At 32.4% G+C, this 15,295-nt stretch overlaps 3 protein-coding genes across 4 annotated transcripts; 2 read left to right on the forward strand and 1 right to left on the reverse strand.

Moving 5' to 3' along the window:
* Nucleotides 1-362: 362 nt before the first annotated feature.
* On the forward strand, nt 363-3,469 carry LOC131661624 (acetyl-CoA acetyltransferase 2-like). Its single transcript, XM_058931227.1, has 13 exons — nt 363-454; nt 735-796; nt 991-1,089; nt 1,221-1,394; nt 1,481-1,586; nt 1,666-1,804; nt 1,893-2,036; nt 2,184-2,269; nt 2,358-2,457; nt 2,538-2,648; nt 2,747-2,788; nt 2,916-3,002; nt 3,176-3,469. The coding sequence occupies exons 2-13, from the start codon at nt 754-756 to the stop codon at nt 3,263-3,265; spliced, it is 1,221 nt and encodes a 406-aa protein (XP_058787210.1). The 5' UTR covers nt 363-454; nt 735-753; the 3' UTR covers nt 3,266-3,469.
* An 81-nt stretch (nt 3,470-3,550) lies between these two features.
* Nucleotides 3,551-7,040, reverse strand: LOC131661625 (uncharacterized). 2 transcript variants are annotated; one of them, XM_058931229.1, is made up of 6 exons: nt 6,607-7,040; nt 6,139-6,417; nt 5,964-6,012; nt 4,426-4,702; nt 4,086-4,161; nt 3,551-3,995 (listed from the first exon to the last, which is right to left on the reverse strand). In XM_058931229.1, exons 1-6 carry the CDS (start codon nt 6,910-6,912, stop codon nt 3,819-3,821), a joined length of 1,164 nt encoding a protein of 387 aa, XP_058787212.1. In that variant the 5' UTR covers nt 6,913-7,040; the 3' UTR covers nt 3,551-3,818. The 2 variants fall into 2 exon arrangements, with proteins under 2 accessions (XP_058787212.1, XP_058787211.1); XM_058931228.1 differs by having other exon boundaries at nt 3,559-3,995; nt 5,946-6,012.
* A 4,743-nt stretch (nt 7,041-11,783) lies between these two features.
* LOC131661627 (low affinity inorganic phosphate transporter 1-like) lies at nt 11,784-15,170 on the forward strand. The gene is made up of 3 exons (XM_058931231.1): nt 11,784-11,935; nt 13,189-13,943; nt 14,036-15,170. The coding sequence occupies exons 2-3, from the start codon at nt 13,222-13,224 to the stop codon at nt 14,937-14,939; spliced, it is 1,626 nt and encodes a 541-aa protein (XP_058787214.1). The 5' UTR covers nt 11,784-11,935; nt 13,189-13,221; the 3' UTR covers nt 14,940-15,170.
* The last annotated feature ends 125 nt before the right edge of the window (nt 15,171-15,295 follow it).

The raw sequence follows: 15,295 nt of genomic DNA on the forward strand, positions 1-15,295 counted from the left end.
AACTAAGATGAGTTAAATAATACCAGTATTTATTTGGTTAAAATAACTCAGTTCAGTTGATAGTTGTGCAGAGACATTAAATATAAAAGCACAGATGCAAAATTATGGATATTCTACCTTATAAATAATATAATTGAATGATATTGACATCCATTTTCTTACTTTTTTTGCATAATAATTGAGATATGCTTACAAAGTTATTTTAGAAATGAAAAGAACCTTATTATTCCAAAACAATGGCCATGAATTGAGGTTAAGTTCCCAAACCATATGGTTCACGTGTATAGCTTTTTGAAGAATACAATAATTGGTTCAACTTTTTGTAAACAAACAAACCAAACCACGTGTCACCTTACATCACCATTCATCATACTCTATAAATTAACATGTTCCCAATATCTGTGTGTGTGCTTCTCTTCATTTTCCAACAACTCCAACACTACTAAACACTGTGGTAAACAAACACTATCCATTTTCCAACCACTAAAATTATCTTCTCTTTTAGTTTTATCATATGCTTTTTTTCATTTTGATTCTCTAGCTGTTATTAATTCTGGTATTGTTTTTTGTTAATCAAATTAATCTAGTGAAAAAATAATAAAAATTATACACACACTATGATATGATACTAAAAGTCAACTATAGTATATAACTGTATGAATCAAGTTAGAACTAACTGATTATGTTAGTTACTAATTAGTTACTAAATCCATATCTGATATCTTGATTCACAGATTTTATTTTCATTCATCAATGGCTCCAGCAGCAGCAATTTCTGAATCTATTAAACCAAGAGGTCACTCATATAGCTACAATTTTTTATGTTCTATATTTAATTCATTTATTATCATATTTTATGTTTGGATCAACGATGAGTTCTACTGAGTCACGATGTCACATCGTGTTTCTGTAGATCTCAGCGCAAATCCAAACATACTATTGACTTTTTTATTATGTGAACTCACAATTTTTTCTTTATTTTTTTTAAAGATGTTTGCATTGTTGGTGTTGCAAGGACACCTATGGGAGGATTTCATGGTGCTCTTTCATCTATACCTGCTACCAAGCTAGGTTCTATAGCCATTGAAGGTATAATCATACTTTACTTTATCACCAAGGAAAAAAAATGATTTTGATAAATATATGTATACCATAAATACTTAGATCTATAATTAGATTTGAAAAAAATCTAAAGATTTGATTGATTTGTTTATGTATAGCTGCTCTTAAAAGAGCAAAAGTTGATCCATCACTTGTTCAAGAAGTGTATTTTGGGAATGTTCTTAGTGCTAATTTAGGCCAAGCTCCTGCTAGACAAGCTGCTCTTGGAGCTGGAATTCCCAATACTGTTGTGTGCACTACAATCAACAAACTTTGTGCATCAGGACTTAAAGGTGATGTGTTATTATTAACTTTGATTTTGGATTATTCTAAAGAACAAATGAGAAGATGTTAAACTTGTTGTGGTTGGTTATTGCAGCTACGATTCTTGCTGTTCAGAGTATTCAATTAGGCATAAATGATATTGTTGTTGGTGGTGGCATGGACAATATGTCTAATGTACCGAAATATTTACCAAATGCAAGGTTAGTTAAAGTTTTACTCTTATGTTATGTCACAGTTCTATTAAGATTGATTTTTGCTGAAGTAATAGTAAAATTTCAGACACGGATCCCGTCTTGGACACGAGACAGTCATTGATCCGATTTTGAAAGACGGTTTGTTGGATGTGTATAATCAAATTGACATGGGAGATTGTGCTGAAATTATTGCTGAAAAGTATGGATTAACAAGAGAAGAACAGGTATATTATTTTATAGGGTTGATTTGATTCAAACACACAGTTTTTTTGCAATGATTAATTATTACACTTCTGTTGAATTTTTTTATAGGATAACTCAGCAATTTTGAGCTATGAGCGTGCAATTGCTGCACAGAAAAGTGGTGCTTTTAAATGGGAAATGGTCCCAGTTGAAGTGCCGGGTGGAAAGGGAAAACCATCAGTTATTGTCGATAAAGATGAAAGTCTAGAGAAAGTAACCATACATATAACTTAAGCCAAAACTGTTTTTGTTATATTTGTAGCAGGAAATTTGTGAAGTTAGGAAGTTATTTTACGTACAAAGTTGGATAAATTTGAATGTTACGTAATGTATGCTTTGTATTTTCTTTTTCTGCGCTAGTATGATCCTGTAAAGTTACGCAAACTCCCAACCGTTTTTAAGGAGAACGGAGGAACTGTTACTGCTGGTAATGCTTCGAGCATGAGGTTAGTAATTTGTATATGAAGGAATATGATCTATGACATTATTATGAGACTTTGTTTATTGAAACTGAAATTGGTTTTGGTTATACAGTGATGGTGCTGCTGCATTAGTTTTGGTGAGTGGAGAGATTGCATTGAAGCTTGGTCTTCAAGTTATTGCAAAAATCAGAGGATATGCTGATGCTGCTCAGGTACATTCAAACAACATATAATCATGAACAATATATGCTGATGCTGATGATGCTCATATGTTTGAGGCTGAGTTTTTCAGGCACCAGAGTTATTTCCAACAGCACCAAGTCTTGCCATTCCTAAAGCTATTTCCAATGCTGGGTTGGATGCTTCAGAAATTGATTTCTATGATATTAATGAAGCCTTTTCGGTAGGATTAATTTTGTGCGAATTCTAGTGATAGTTGTGTCAATTTATTCTGGTGTGAAATTAAATTATTCAAATTGCTGTCATGTGATTCCTTTGTAGGTTGTGACTCTTTCAAATCAGAAACTTCTTGGACTTGACTCAGTGAGTTTATATCTCTCTTGAAACCTTTTCTACGCTCGCTTAAAGGATATAATATGAAGCATGAGATATAATCCTTACTAATTCCCTAATTACTGACATGAAACTGTTTTATTTTATTACTTTGTAGGAGAAAGTAAATTTGCATGGTGGAGCTGTATCTTTGGGTCATCCTCTTGGTTGCAGTGGTGCTCGTGTGCTAGTGACACTTTTAGGGGTATGTATCTATGCATGTCTAAGTGTATAACTATACACATTTTCATTTTATCTTGTTATTATTGTGAGTATAGGAATTTTTTGCTGCTTTCTAGACTCTAAAATGCTTTTACTTTGACTTTTTCTCATCCTTACATACAGTTAAGATTAATTGTCTTATTCATCTACTTGCAGGTGCTAAAGCTTAAAAATGGGAAATATGGAGTTGGTGCAGCTTGCAATGGAGGTGGTGGTGCATCTGCTATGGTTTTGGAGCTTGTTTAAGACTCTGAGGCCAATGAGGGTGAAAAATTGGGATTACAGGGGGGAAATGATGAAGGGACGACAGAAAATAAGTGTTTAATTAGGTAGTGATTATTAAATTTACCTATAAAATTATCCATCATGAATTGTATTGTTTCTGTAATAAGTTGTTGTTGTACCTTGTGATGATGTTTGAATAATGAAATCTAGTATTTCAAATACAAAGGAGTCCAAACTGGTGAAGGAAATATTAAACTACAAAACCAGAGAAATTAAACTAACACAAAGTCATGTTGAAATATTTGTCTTTGCTCTATACAAAATAGAGATATCCTACCATTGAAGTTGAATATAACAAATATTGGTCACTATTTACCTTAAGATATTCAAATATGGATTCTTATCCCATTTGAGGAATGTTGTGATAAGGGAAATTAGGATCTACTACTTCTATTGTCCTCTAAGCTTAAGCAGGAATGGTTATATTAACAATTTCTGCAAAACTACATACAACAACCGGTAACAACTAGAGGATGTTATGTTAACTGTTAAGCAAGTTCAATAAGGGGACGTTTCAGATTTCAAACTCACTCCCTTCCAGAAGAGCAAGCTTCTTGTGCAGCCGTACTTGCTGATCAAAAAATTCCAAAAACAATTCCCTCAGAGCACTAGCTCTCTTGAATTCTTGAGTTCCTGAATATACAACCTTCAAACTGTTGCTAGTTCTATTCTTTCCATCCTGTGCTACATCCTGAAAAGAAACAGTTTTGCAGTAATTAAAAAAATGCAAAGAACTACATTTAGTGGTAAAGAGGAAGCAATAAATTTGTGCATAAGCTACCTCTGATCCAGGAAATGTTCCTATTGATGCTTTGATATTTCTGAGGCCCACTTGTTTTTCAATTACCGTCCATGGCCTGAAAAATAAACAGTAAAGAGGTTTGAGTGGCAAACGAAAACAATCATATACATAATTCTCTTACCTTGGATTATTTGTTGTTACACTACAAAAAATGACAACTATAACAAAAAAAAACTTGGAAGTCTTGTTAAAATAAACTTAAGTTTACAAATCAAATTTACTTTTCCCAGTTGAACCAATAATAAGTAACCAAAGTAAGCTATTTATCAAATATATAACATGGATATCAATGTTTATGAACAATATGCAAACATAATACCTGCCAGTTGAAGAAATTATGATGTGGTTGGGATTTGTCAAAAAGTCACAAAGTTTCTGGAAATCTTGTTCGGTTTGTGACATAATGGCACCCCTGGTGTATATCTCTGATGATAAACTTGAAAATATGAAGACACTGGCAGATACTTGAGTATGTTTGCGTAAGAACTCTACCGTTGTTGATGGACTTAATTCTTTATCAAGATTTCCCATAAGTATCATACACACATTTCTTTTTCCTTCCAACACCATATCTTCCATATTTTCATCAAGGTCAACTAAAACCCAAAAAACGAAAAAAACTGAGGAATTTTTTTTGAAGATTTAAATTAAATTATGATAAAAAAATATAAACAATTGCAGACTGAATAAAAGACAAAGTGGATGAATATGATAAATGGGTGTAGAGCATGCTGTATAGTAAATAAGGTCTGAATCTTTTTATATAAACATGCAGAAGGGTGGAGAAAAAGTGATAAGCGGGTTCCCAAATTCGCAAGGTCTCCGGAGGATAGTAAGCCTTTTTACATAGACTTTGAATCTTATATTGTCGTATCTTAGAAGAATCGTATCTATAAAACTTATAAAACACATATAATAATATAAAGGGTCTTGCTAACTAGTGCCCTCAGGGCAATGGTTAAGCATTCCAAAAAACGAAAATATTTTGTTGAAAAATTTAATATTTCAATTTTCAAGGCATTAAATACGCAGATTACCGAGATAAATTTAATATTTTAAGGTCTTAACCATTGCCCTGAGGGCACTGGTTAGCATTTCCCTAATATAAAATAGAGATCCACGTGAGATATCTCTTAAAAAGGAATACAGATGTTATTACCTTTTAATTAGGAAGAGATATAACATATCAATAGATATGGTAAAAGAAAGAGAGAAACAGTGTTCCAAACAACATAAATGGCAAGGGAACTCATCAATTTGAGAAATAAAGCAAAGATGTCGGCAAATACCAAACTTAAAACAGAATTAAATAGCAAAGCAAGTCTCTGTAAACAAATCCAAGCATTGGATTTCCTTTCTTAGCACTCCAAAAAAAAGATACTACACTTTTTTCATTTCAAGTTCTATAACCATCCATCCATTCAAACTGTACCACAGTCCACCTATCTCAAAAAATGAAGGGCAAGAGGTCAATATGTGATAAATTGTTTATTGTAATTCCAAATTACTATATGCTTATGCAATCCAAATTACTATATGCTTATGCAATCCAAATTACTATATGCTTATGCAATCCAAATTACTATATGCTTATGCAATCCAAATTACTATATGCCTATGCAATTCTCCTACTCATCTGCCTGTCCAATAGAACCTGACATAATTGTAGAGGTCTAGTAAATAAATACATGCATTATATTTGATTTTGACAACCATGGTCACCAAAGTCCTAACATTGTCGCGGGAGCAATCATAAAATATATTTATGAAGCAAAACCAATGAGTTAAATCCAATTTTAGCATTAACATCTGCTATTACAAAGAATGATAGAAATAAACCTTTAGGAGAACCTAAACCTTTCGGAGAACCGTCAACCAAAACAGTACGTTTGGCGCGCCGTCTTCCCTGGAGCAGAATATATGATGTCAAACACAGAAAATACAAGAATCATGTACTATTACTATTAATTTCTTAACATGCAAACAAATGGAGAGCACTTTGGGAACATAAAGATATGCATACAATACTCACCTTTTGCATTCGTTCGAAAAGACTTGGTTTCTTCTTAGTTTCTATTTCACCATTGCAGCACGCCACTATTTCTTGTCCAGATTTCAATTCTATTCTCCTCTTGGCAATCTCCAGGAATGAAGCCACAGCTGGATCAAGCTCAACAATCGGTTGCACAGTGCAAATATCGCCAATTTCTGCCTCCGTCATGTATCCAGTATTTGGCCCATGTAACCAGGACAGTATAAACTTACAATGACACTCTTCATTTTTTTTACGAGAATGCGGGTGTTCTTCCACCTATAAAAACATTCACAATTTCCCAAGCAAATTCAGATTCAGAGTAGTATTGCCTAAAAATCATACCAACTCAACACAAAAACTTGAATTCCCAATCCAAATTCTTCTGCTACAATACAACAGTTATTCAAATCCCCTCAATCAATTAATACACCTCAAAACCAATAAAGGAAGGAAAAAATGACTAACCGATTCAACATTGGCGTCATAGAAACGAAGGTCATTGGGGATGAAATGCTGAGAAGCACAGACCTTAACGCCTTTAACGAGTTTCCGACACTCGTGATCCTGAACCTGAATGGAGAGAGGTCTGAAGCGATTCTCGAAGTCCCGAAGATCTTCCAAAGAATCGAAAAACGATGGTATGAACAATTGATCTTCTTCATCTGTGAATTTCTCGTAGGTTACTCTCAGGGTTTCGTTTTCTTCGAGAGTAACCATGACTGTGTACCAAGCGTCGTCTTCGTGGTTTCTGAACTCCGTGCTGTAATTCATCTTCTTCGTCGATCCAGATGCCTAGTGCATTTGATTTTTACTAGTATTTCATTTTCCTCGTTTCCAGAAAAAGAAAGCGTGAATGGAAATGTTGAAAGCAAAGAAATTGTGAGGGAGGCAAGGAGATTTTGGACATTTCGCACTAATAAAGTTTGCATGAAGAATTTAACTTATCAGATTTGAACATTTCAAGAATATTAAACTATTTTTTAAAGAATTTTACAAAATTATAATTTGGAACAATTTATTTTTATAAATAAATTATATTATTAACTAATTATATTAGGAAAAAAAAGAAATGCACCGACAGAATAAAGTATTTTTACACTAGAGATATGCATCAGAATAAATTCTATTTTTAATTTTAAAAAACTGAAATTAAATGACAAAAATTTTGGAGAAATTTTTTAACTCAGAAAAGGTTCAAAATATTTTTAGAAATTTTTGGAGAAAGTAAAAATGCATAAAATTATTTTTAAACCAATTAATGAATAAAGTGAAAATTAATAAAAAATAGAAAATCATTAAAAAAAAGATTTTTCTACATTTTTTTGGATGAAAATGTGATTTAAAATCAATTTTTTAAAAGAAAAAAAAGAGAGAAAAACGCACTAGCCATTGGACCTAGGTTCATTAATCCAGGTGGCGTATCTGATGGTCTAGATGAGAGAGAACACCATAGTCCTTCGTTAAAAAAACACGCCAGATCCAATTTAAATGCTCCAATCAAATTAAAACAATTGGCAACATGTGATTGGCTCAAACTCCAAACTCACATGAAATGCATTCTCAGTCTCTCCAGTGAGCTGGTCACCGGAGTTTGGAAAATTGTTCCATTAGATCATGAAACCACCAATATTATGACTGTTTCATTGAGATGAACACAGCTACATGCTCCATTTCCATTTATTGGAACTGAACGTGGAGAATTTTGAAGAAAACTCAGTGCAATGCAAAAAACGAAAAATCAAAATTAAATGATGAAAACAAATAACCAATGCAAGGTAAGTTAGGGGAAAGCATCAGGAAGAAACAAACTACATTATGGTATCTCGTTTCATTAAATAAAGCTCTCAAATCTACCTTGTCCAAGTGATGATCGGAAGGGATGAACGGTGGTCTTGGTTAGCACAATTAAGAAGGTCTCGGAACTTGATTCTTGTTGCTATAGCTTCAGAGAACACCAAAGATGTTAATGGAATCAATAAATAGTGTTAAATTTTCTTAGAAATGGTTCACGGTCTCTAAATTTTTTGAGAGAAATTATAAGTTCGAGTAGAGCTTTGGAGAGCTTTCCAAGCTTGGTTTTGAGTGCAGAGGCTTCCTCTATTTATAGGAGGAGTGAATGAAGCTCATACATGTGAAAAAATTTTAGAATTTGTGTGAATCCAAGTGCACCAAATGTGTGACAATTCTTGCTTGTAAAGTCACCGAAATGCAGTGAAATCCTTCCAATTTTGGGTCGTTTTGCATCACTACTCATCACTTATCATTATCAAGTACCAATCACGTGCACATTTTGTTGGTGTAAACCATAGAGACCAATATTTTCGGTACTTGTATCGAATTATTTATCAATAATAAAAGGTATTTCTTTATTATGTTTGTTTTTTTAAAATGATAAAGTCCATAGAATAGCTAGTCCGTATAATGAAATGTTAAGTGTGACTTAATCGTGAGACCTCATTAAACATAAGGACATTATTCTTAAATTATCCGTAGTCGAGCTTTATTATGAAGTGGGATAATATTAAAGCATTGAAACTATTATGAAAATAGACTGGTGATCACATCTCATGGATCATGGATAAGGAGTTATCAAGTCTTGACATAGGTATGAATATTAGGAGTAATAATTATACTGGATTGACCCGCTATGAGAATACTGCATAGAATGTTATGCAAAGTGCCATAAGTTATTCTCATGGTGATAAGTGGTGTATACCATCTGTCGACCTGAAATCATTATGGACCCTAGATGTAGAGTCGACTACTTTATTGTTGATCAAACATTGTCTGTAACTGGATGACCATAAAGACATTTAATGGGTACTCCACAAAACATGCTAAGGGGCTGAGTTCCCTAGATGGAATTTGCCCATCGTGCGTAATAGGATAAATGTCTAAGGGTGCAATATTGAATTGGATAAGGGTGACACGGTCTATGTTTTATGTTCAATATAGACATAAAGGAAAAAGGGTAATTATACACAAAGTATTATGTTGATAAGGTTTTGTCACATTACATGACATTTTCGTAACTTGGGTAGCAGTGAAGTGTTGCTGATACCGCTCACTGTTTATTATGTTAAATTTGATTTAATATAATTGACAACGTCGCGAGAACCTGCAGGGTCACACAGATTAAGACAAATTAATGAGAGATAGAGCAAATAAGGAACATCGTAAGGTATGGTGCACTTAAGTGAATTATAGAACACTGTAAGTTACGGTGCACTTAAGTAGAATATGGAATATGGTAAGGTACCACGAGCTTAAGTGATATACAGTACACCATAAGGTATGGTGCGCGTGCACTTAAGTGGATTTTTTGGCTTGCAGCCCACACAAGTGGTTCTAAAAATAGAACCCTTGTGCAATAGCATTTAATCTTGATGAAAATTTGGTATGTGAAACCCTGGCCGTATTTTTCTTCTCTCTCATGCAAAGTCTTCATTCAGATCAGCTAAAACCAAGATTGAAGAGTTGACTTGAAAAGTTAACTTTTTAGGTCAAAACACTTTGTACAATCTTGCAAACTTGGACTTTTCTTGCATTTCAAGGTACCATGATGAACATATAAATGATTAAATCTTGAAAATCTTTGATCAAAGTTGCAATGGCTTGAGGAAACTTATTGAACAAGGCATGTGAATAAACACACGAACCTTTGAAGTTTCTTGAGAAACAAGCTTCCAAACCTTGAGCTTTCATAAAATTTGAGATTAGAGATCATGCCTTGATGGATTAGCTCTTGAAAATCAATGGTTGACCACACTTTGACCTCGAGGAAGCAAACCCTAGCTAAAGAAACCATGCTTGATGCTCTTGATTCAAAACCTACCTTGCACAAAACTAAAGGAAACAATGTATAGTTTTGGTATTTTGATTAGTGGTTAGTAAAACATAAAGCATATAAACAAAAATGAAAAAGATACACAAAGTGATTCTTGATGATCTCTGCAAAGGCTAGAGGGTTAAAAGGCAACCAAGTTTGAGATCTTCATGCAAAGCAAAAATACAAATGAGGTGGAATCTTAGGGGTAAAAATTATGGTATGACAAATGTGAGTCTATCCAAAAAGGAATGCCCAGGCAGAAAATGGATGTTGACAGAGTTGTCTTGTTGTCATGTGATTTCCTGCATGAAGGATTGACATTTGAATATAGACGATTATGTCATTGACTACCACAAAAAGGAATACTCCAAACTAACTTCATAATACACTTCATTAACTTCAAATTAATCCAACATATATTTGACAAAATAATTTAACAAAATAGATTTTATTAACTAGAAATAACTTTTACATCAAACTTGCATACAATACCTAGTCAAAATAGTTGTTAATAACACTAAATTCATCATTATATTAAAAATTCAAAACACCATTCACATCTTCAACCATTCTCTTATGTTAGCAACCTCACTCTTCAATTTAAAATTTTTTTTTGCCAATCAATCTTCAAATACTTTTTATCAACAATTTATCATCTAACCACTTGAAAAAAATTATAATCCTTATCCACGTGATTTCTGTAATTTCTACCATCCAAAATTTGTAGGCATGGTTCAAATTGTTTATGTTTGTCACATAAACACATATTAACTTTTTGGTCAAAATATAATAGAAATTGACTAATAAAATAGTATTAAGACTAACAAGAGTTTGTTTGTTTCAGCTTTAAAAAAATAGATTTTTTTTTGTATTTTTGAAAATAGATTTTACAAAATCGTTTTTAAAAATATTACAAATTTTTTTATATTCATTTTTTCTAAATTAAAACATTACTTTTGACATCCTATAGCATAATAAACATTATTGAAGACCAAAACATAGTCAAAATTACAATTTTTTTTAAAAGTGGCATTTCAAAAATGATTTTTATGAAAATTTATTTGAAATAACTTCAAAATTAAGTATTTTTTTTTTGAAATTTTGATATCAAAAAAAAAAATTCAATAAAAAGATGAAAAACCTAAAATAACATTTTAAGAATAATTATTCAAATCAAATTAACTTGTATAAAATTTTTTTTACATAAAATCAAATCATATAACACTATAAAAATTATTTTTAAAAAAAGTCAAAACAAATGGACTTTAAATAACATTATTAGTTGAGAAATCAAAGTAAAAACCTTAAATCAAACTAAACTAAAGAACAACATAATTAATTAAGTAAAAGAACAACTATTCAATTGCAAATAAGCTGCTATAAATTGTGGATTGTCGTTTGATTGTCATCATAGGATTATAATTTGATCACTTAGCATGTTCTTGTATGCTGGTGAACATGGTGAGATGCTGTACCTAAATTGTGATTGGCCTAATTTCGAAACACCAGCTAAGTTATTACATGGCTAGTTTTTCCAATAGCATGACTTATATCATCATTAAAACATGCCTATACTAATTTCTTGTACCTAGGAAAAACTACACCTAATTGTTTTTTAAGAGATAGTAGCATGCGCCATTAACAAAAGTCAAAACCTTCCTCCTATTATTCATAAAACTAATATTTTAAATAAATTATTTGTTTCACATTAAGAAGATGATGCAACGTGGAATGCGGAAAACATACATTAAAACCAACATTTGACTTTTATGAATTAAAAACTTTAAAAACCAGAAAGGAATCATGGTATATACTTGGTTGTCGTACGAGATTAAAATTGTTCTCGAGTCCTATGATGATAGGTAGGACGAGACTAAATTACTACTAGTTTGTAGTATAAATATCTGCTTCTCAATCATCTATCTTCATTCACATCATAGCTACTCCAAAGATTGAAACAAACAGGTTAGTCCCTCTCTCACTTTTTATGTATCATATATTATACAACTATTTTAATATGAGTTTACTTATATGAATTCAATTAGTTATAGCCTCTCTTCTAACCAGGAACTTTCAGTTTGCGTTTAGTTTGTTAGTTTTACTTTTTTGAGACAGACATCACATCATGAGTGTCGTTAAAGCTAAGGCAGAAAAATGGAAAATAAAATTAGCATGTTATCTTTTTTCAATGGTCACATTGAGTGTCTCACTCTTCTTTTTCCTTGAGAGTTCCTATGAAAACTACTTGGTTTGAAAATTGATCACATAATGCCATTTTCAATTTGAATAATTAAGGCTTCTCCCTCTTTTTCAAACTACGTGTTACTATGTATTTGTCTTTTTTTTCCTTTCTGACTTTTCAAAACTTACAAAAGATATAAAGTATCTTCATTTTACTTTACCAATTTTTTAAAGAAATTATATATTTGAAAAATTGTAAACCAACTAAATTTAATCATATTTTTTTGAATAGTAAATAAACAAAAAAAAATCCTGACCAGATTTATAATTATTTGATAATTAAAAAACAAAACAAAAAAACACAATTTTTTTTTTTGTTTAAATCAGTCATGTTGACAAATATATGATATATAAGTCAAAAGTCTTTGGAATAACAACAAACAAATATTATTCAAGGGACCAACACAAATTTGTAATTGTCTAATATCATGTTTAAATTTACAGTAAATTTAACAAAATAACAATATATTATTGTGATTTTAATAAAAATTACCCTATTTTTTAGTTATTGTACATATTATAACTAAATACATATAAATTATTCATAAATTATCATTATTAATTAAATTTTTGTATTTAACATCTTAAATAATATTCATACAAGTATGTAAAGTTTTTAAGAAAAAATAAATATTTTTGAAAATATTTAAAAATGGTTTGACAAGCCAAATAAATAGTTAGTGTTATTTTATTTCTTTTAAATTTTTTTTAAATATGTTTTATAAAAATATATTTCAATATTTTTTTAAATAAAAAGTGATTTAAATAGATCATTTCATTGCGAGAATTCTGAATCTCACAGTGGTGTGTGAGTTTCTAGTGGTTATTATCGTTCCATCTATGTATTAAAAAAATCGGTCATTCAGCGTCTTAGAAGCTTCCGAAGAAAATACTATGAAGTAGGCATAACTAATATAGGCTCACCCTATCTGATAGCAGCATATATAGTACTAACTTATAATTCCTTCTTCTCTCAGAGTTATAGTCCTTGTACCAAAGATCTACTAGCTATGGCTCGTGAACAACTAGGAGTTCTAAGTGCTCTTGATTCAGCAAAAACTCAATGGTACCATTTCACAGCCATCATAATTGCTGGTATGGGATTTTTCACTGATGCATATGATCTTTTCTGCATACCAAATGTTACAAAATTACTCGGAAGAATATACTACACACACCCAAATTCACTAAAACCAGGAACTTTGCCTCCAAACGTATCAGCAGCTGTTAATGGTGTTGCACTTTGTGGCACTTTAGCAGGCCAACTTTTCTTCGGTTGGCTTGGAGACAAAATGGGAAGAAAAAAAGTTTATGGTCTAACTCTTGCTCTTATGGTGTTCTCTTCTCTTGCTTCTGGTCTTTCTTTTGGACATTCGGCGAAGGGTACTATTGCGACTCTTTGTTTCTTTAGATTCTGGCTTGGTTTTGGTATTGGTGGTGATTACCCTCTTTCTGCTACAATCATGTCTGAGTATGCTAACAAAAAGACGCGTGGCGCGTTTATTGCTTCGGTTTTCGCTATGCAAGGGTTCGGAATTTTGGCGGGTGGAATTGTTTCTCTTGTGGTTTCAACTGCTTTTGATCATGCTTATAAGGCTCCGGCTTATAAGGTGAATGCTGCACTATCACTTGTGCCAGAAGCTGATTATGTTTGGAGAATTATTCTCATGTTTGGTGCTGTTCCTGCTGGTTTAACTTATTATTGGCGTATGAAAATGCCCGAGACAGCAAGGTATGCACTTTTTCCGATAGACAAATGTTACTAAATTAGTAGTTACGCTTTTCAGATTTATTGAATAACTGATATATCTGATCTCTGTATAGGTACACTGCACTTGTAGCTAAGAATGCTAAACAGGCGGCGCAAGACATGTCAACGGTGTTACAAGTTGAACTTGAAGCCGAGCAAGAGAAAGTAGAGAAGATCGGTGTGAAAGACCACAACAATTTTGGTTTGTTTAGTAAAGAATTTCTTAGAAGACACGGTCTTCATTTACTCGGAACGACTTCGACCTGGTTTCTTCTTGACATTGCTTATTACAGTTCAAATCTTTTTCAAAAAGATATTTATAGTAATATTGGCTGGCTTCCACCGGCCGAAGATATGAACGCGATTCACGAAGTTTTCAAGGTTGCTAGAGCGACAACGCTTATAGCACTGTGTGGAACGGTTCCGGGCTACTGGTTTACAGTGGCTTTTATCGACATAATTGGTCGTTTCGCAATTCAAATAATGGGATTCTTCTTTATGACAGTGTTCATGTTTGCGCTCGCGCTTCCGTATAATCATTGGACTAAGAAAGAAAACAGGGTTGGGTTTCTTGTTATGTACGCAATGACCTTTTTCTTTGCGAATTTCGGTCCAAACTCAACAACTTTTGTGGTGCCGGCCGAGATTTTTCCGGCTAGGTTGAGATCTACATGTCATGGAATATCTTCTGCAGCAGGGAAAGCGGGAGCAATTATAGGTGCGTTTGGATTCTTGTATGCTTCGCAAAGTAAGGATCCAAAAAAGAGAGACGCAGGGTACCCTGCTGGGATTGGAATGAAGAACACTCTTATTGTGCTTGCTGTGATTAATTGTCTTGGCATATTTTTCACATTCCTTGTGCCGGAAGCTAACGGAAAATCTTTGGAAGAGATGAGTGGGGAGAATGAAGAAGATGAAGGTGATGATGCTGTTAGCGTTGAACCACAAGCATCTTCTACTAGGACTGTTCCTGTGTGATCTATTATTAGTATGACCAATGTTTTTTTAATCTAGAATCTCACCTTGTTAAGTATGTTTAATGTGAAATTAATCATCATAAAGTATGGATTATTTATAATGTGTGCAAATGTGTGTAGCATAAGATATAGTTTGGTATGGTGTATCATATCAGAGATAGCCTCTAGTAAGATTTTAGTTTGCTATTCCACTACTGTTCTGTTCAATCTAAAAAGAGTACTTACCATTCTATGTCTTTTGCATGTTCATCATAAAGGGGTTACTATTATTGATGTCCCTAAATATAAGATCTTATTAAAAAAAATGTATTTTATAAAAGAAATTCAAATTTTCAATTATATTTTGTTTTTTTTATT

The sequence above is a fragment of the Vicia villosa genome, linkage group LG3 (assembly GCF_029867415.1).
Source record: "Vicia villosa cultivar HV-30 ecotype Madison, WI linkage group LG3, Vvil1.0, whole genome shotgun sequence".
Taxonomy (NCBI): Eukaryota; Viridiplantae; Streptophyta; class Magnoliopsida; order Fabales; family Fabaceae; genus Vicia; species Vicia villosa.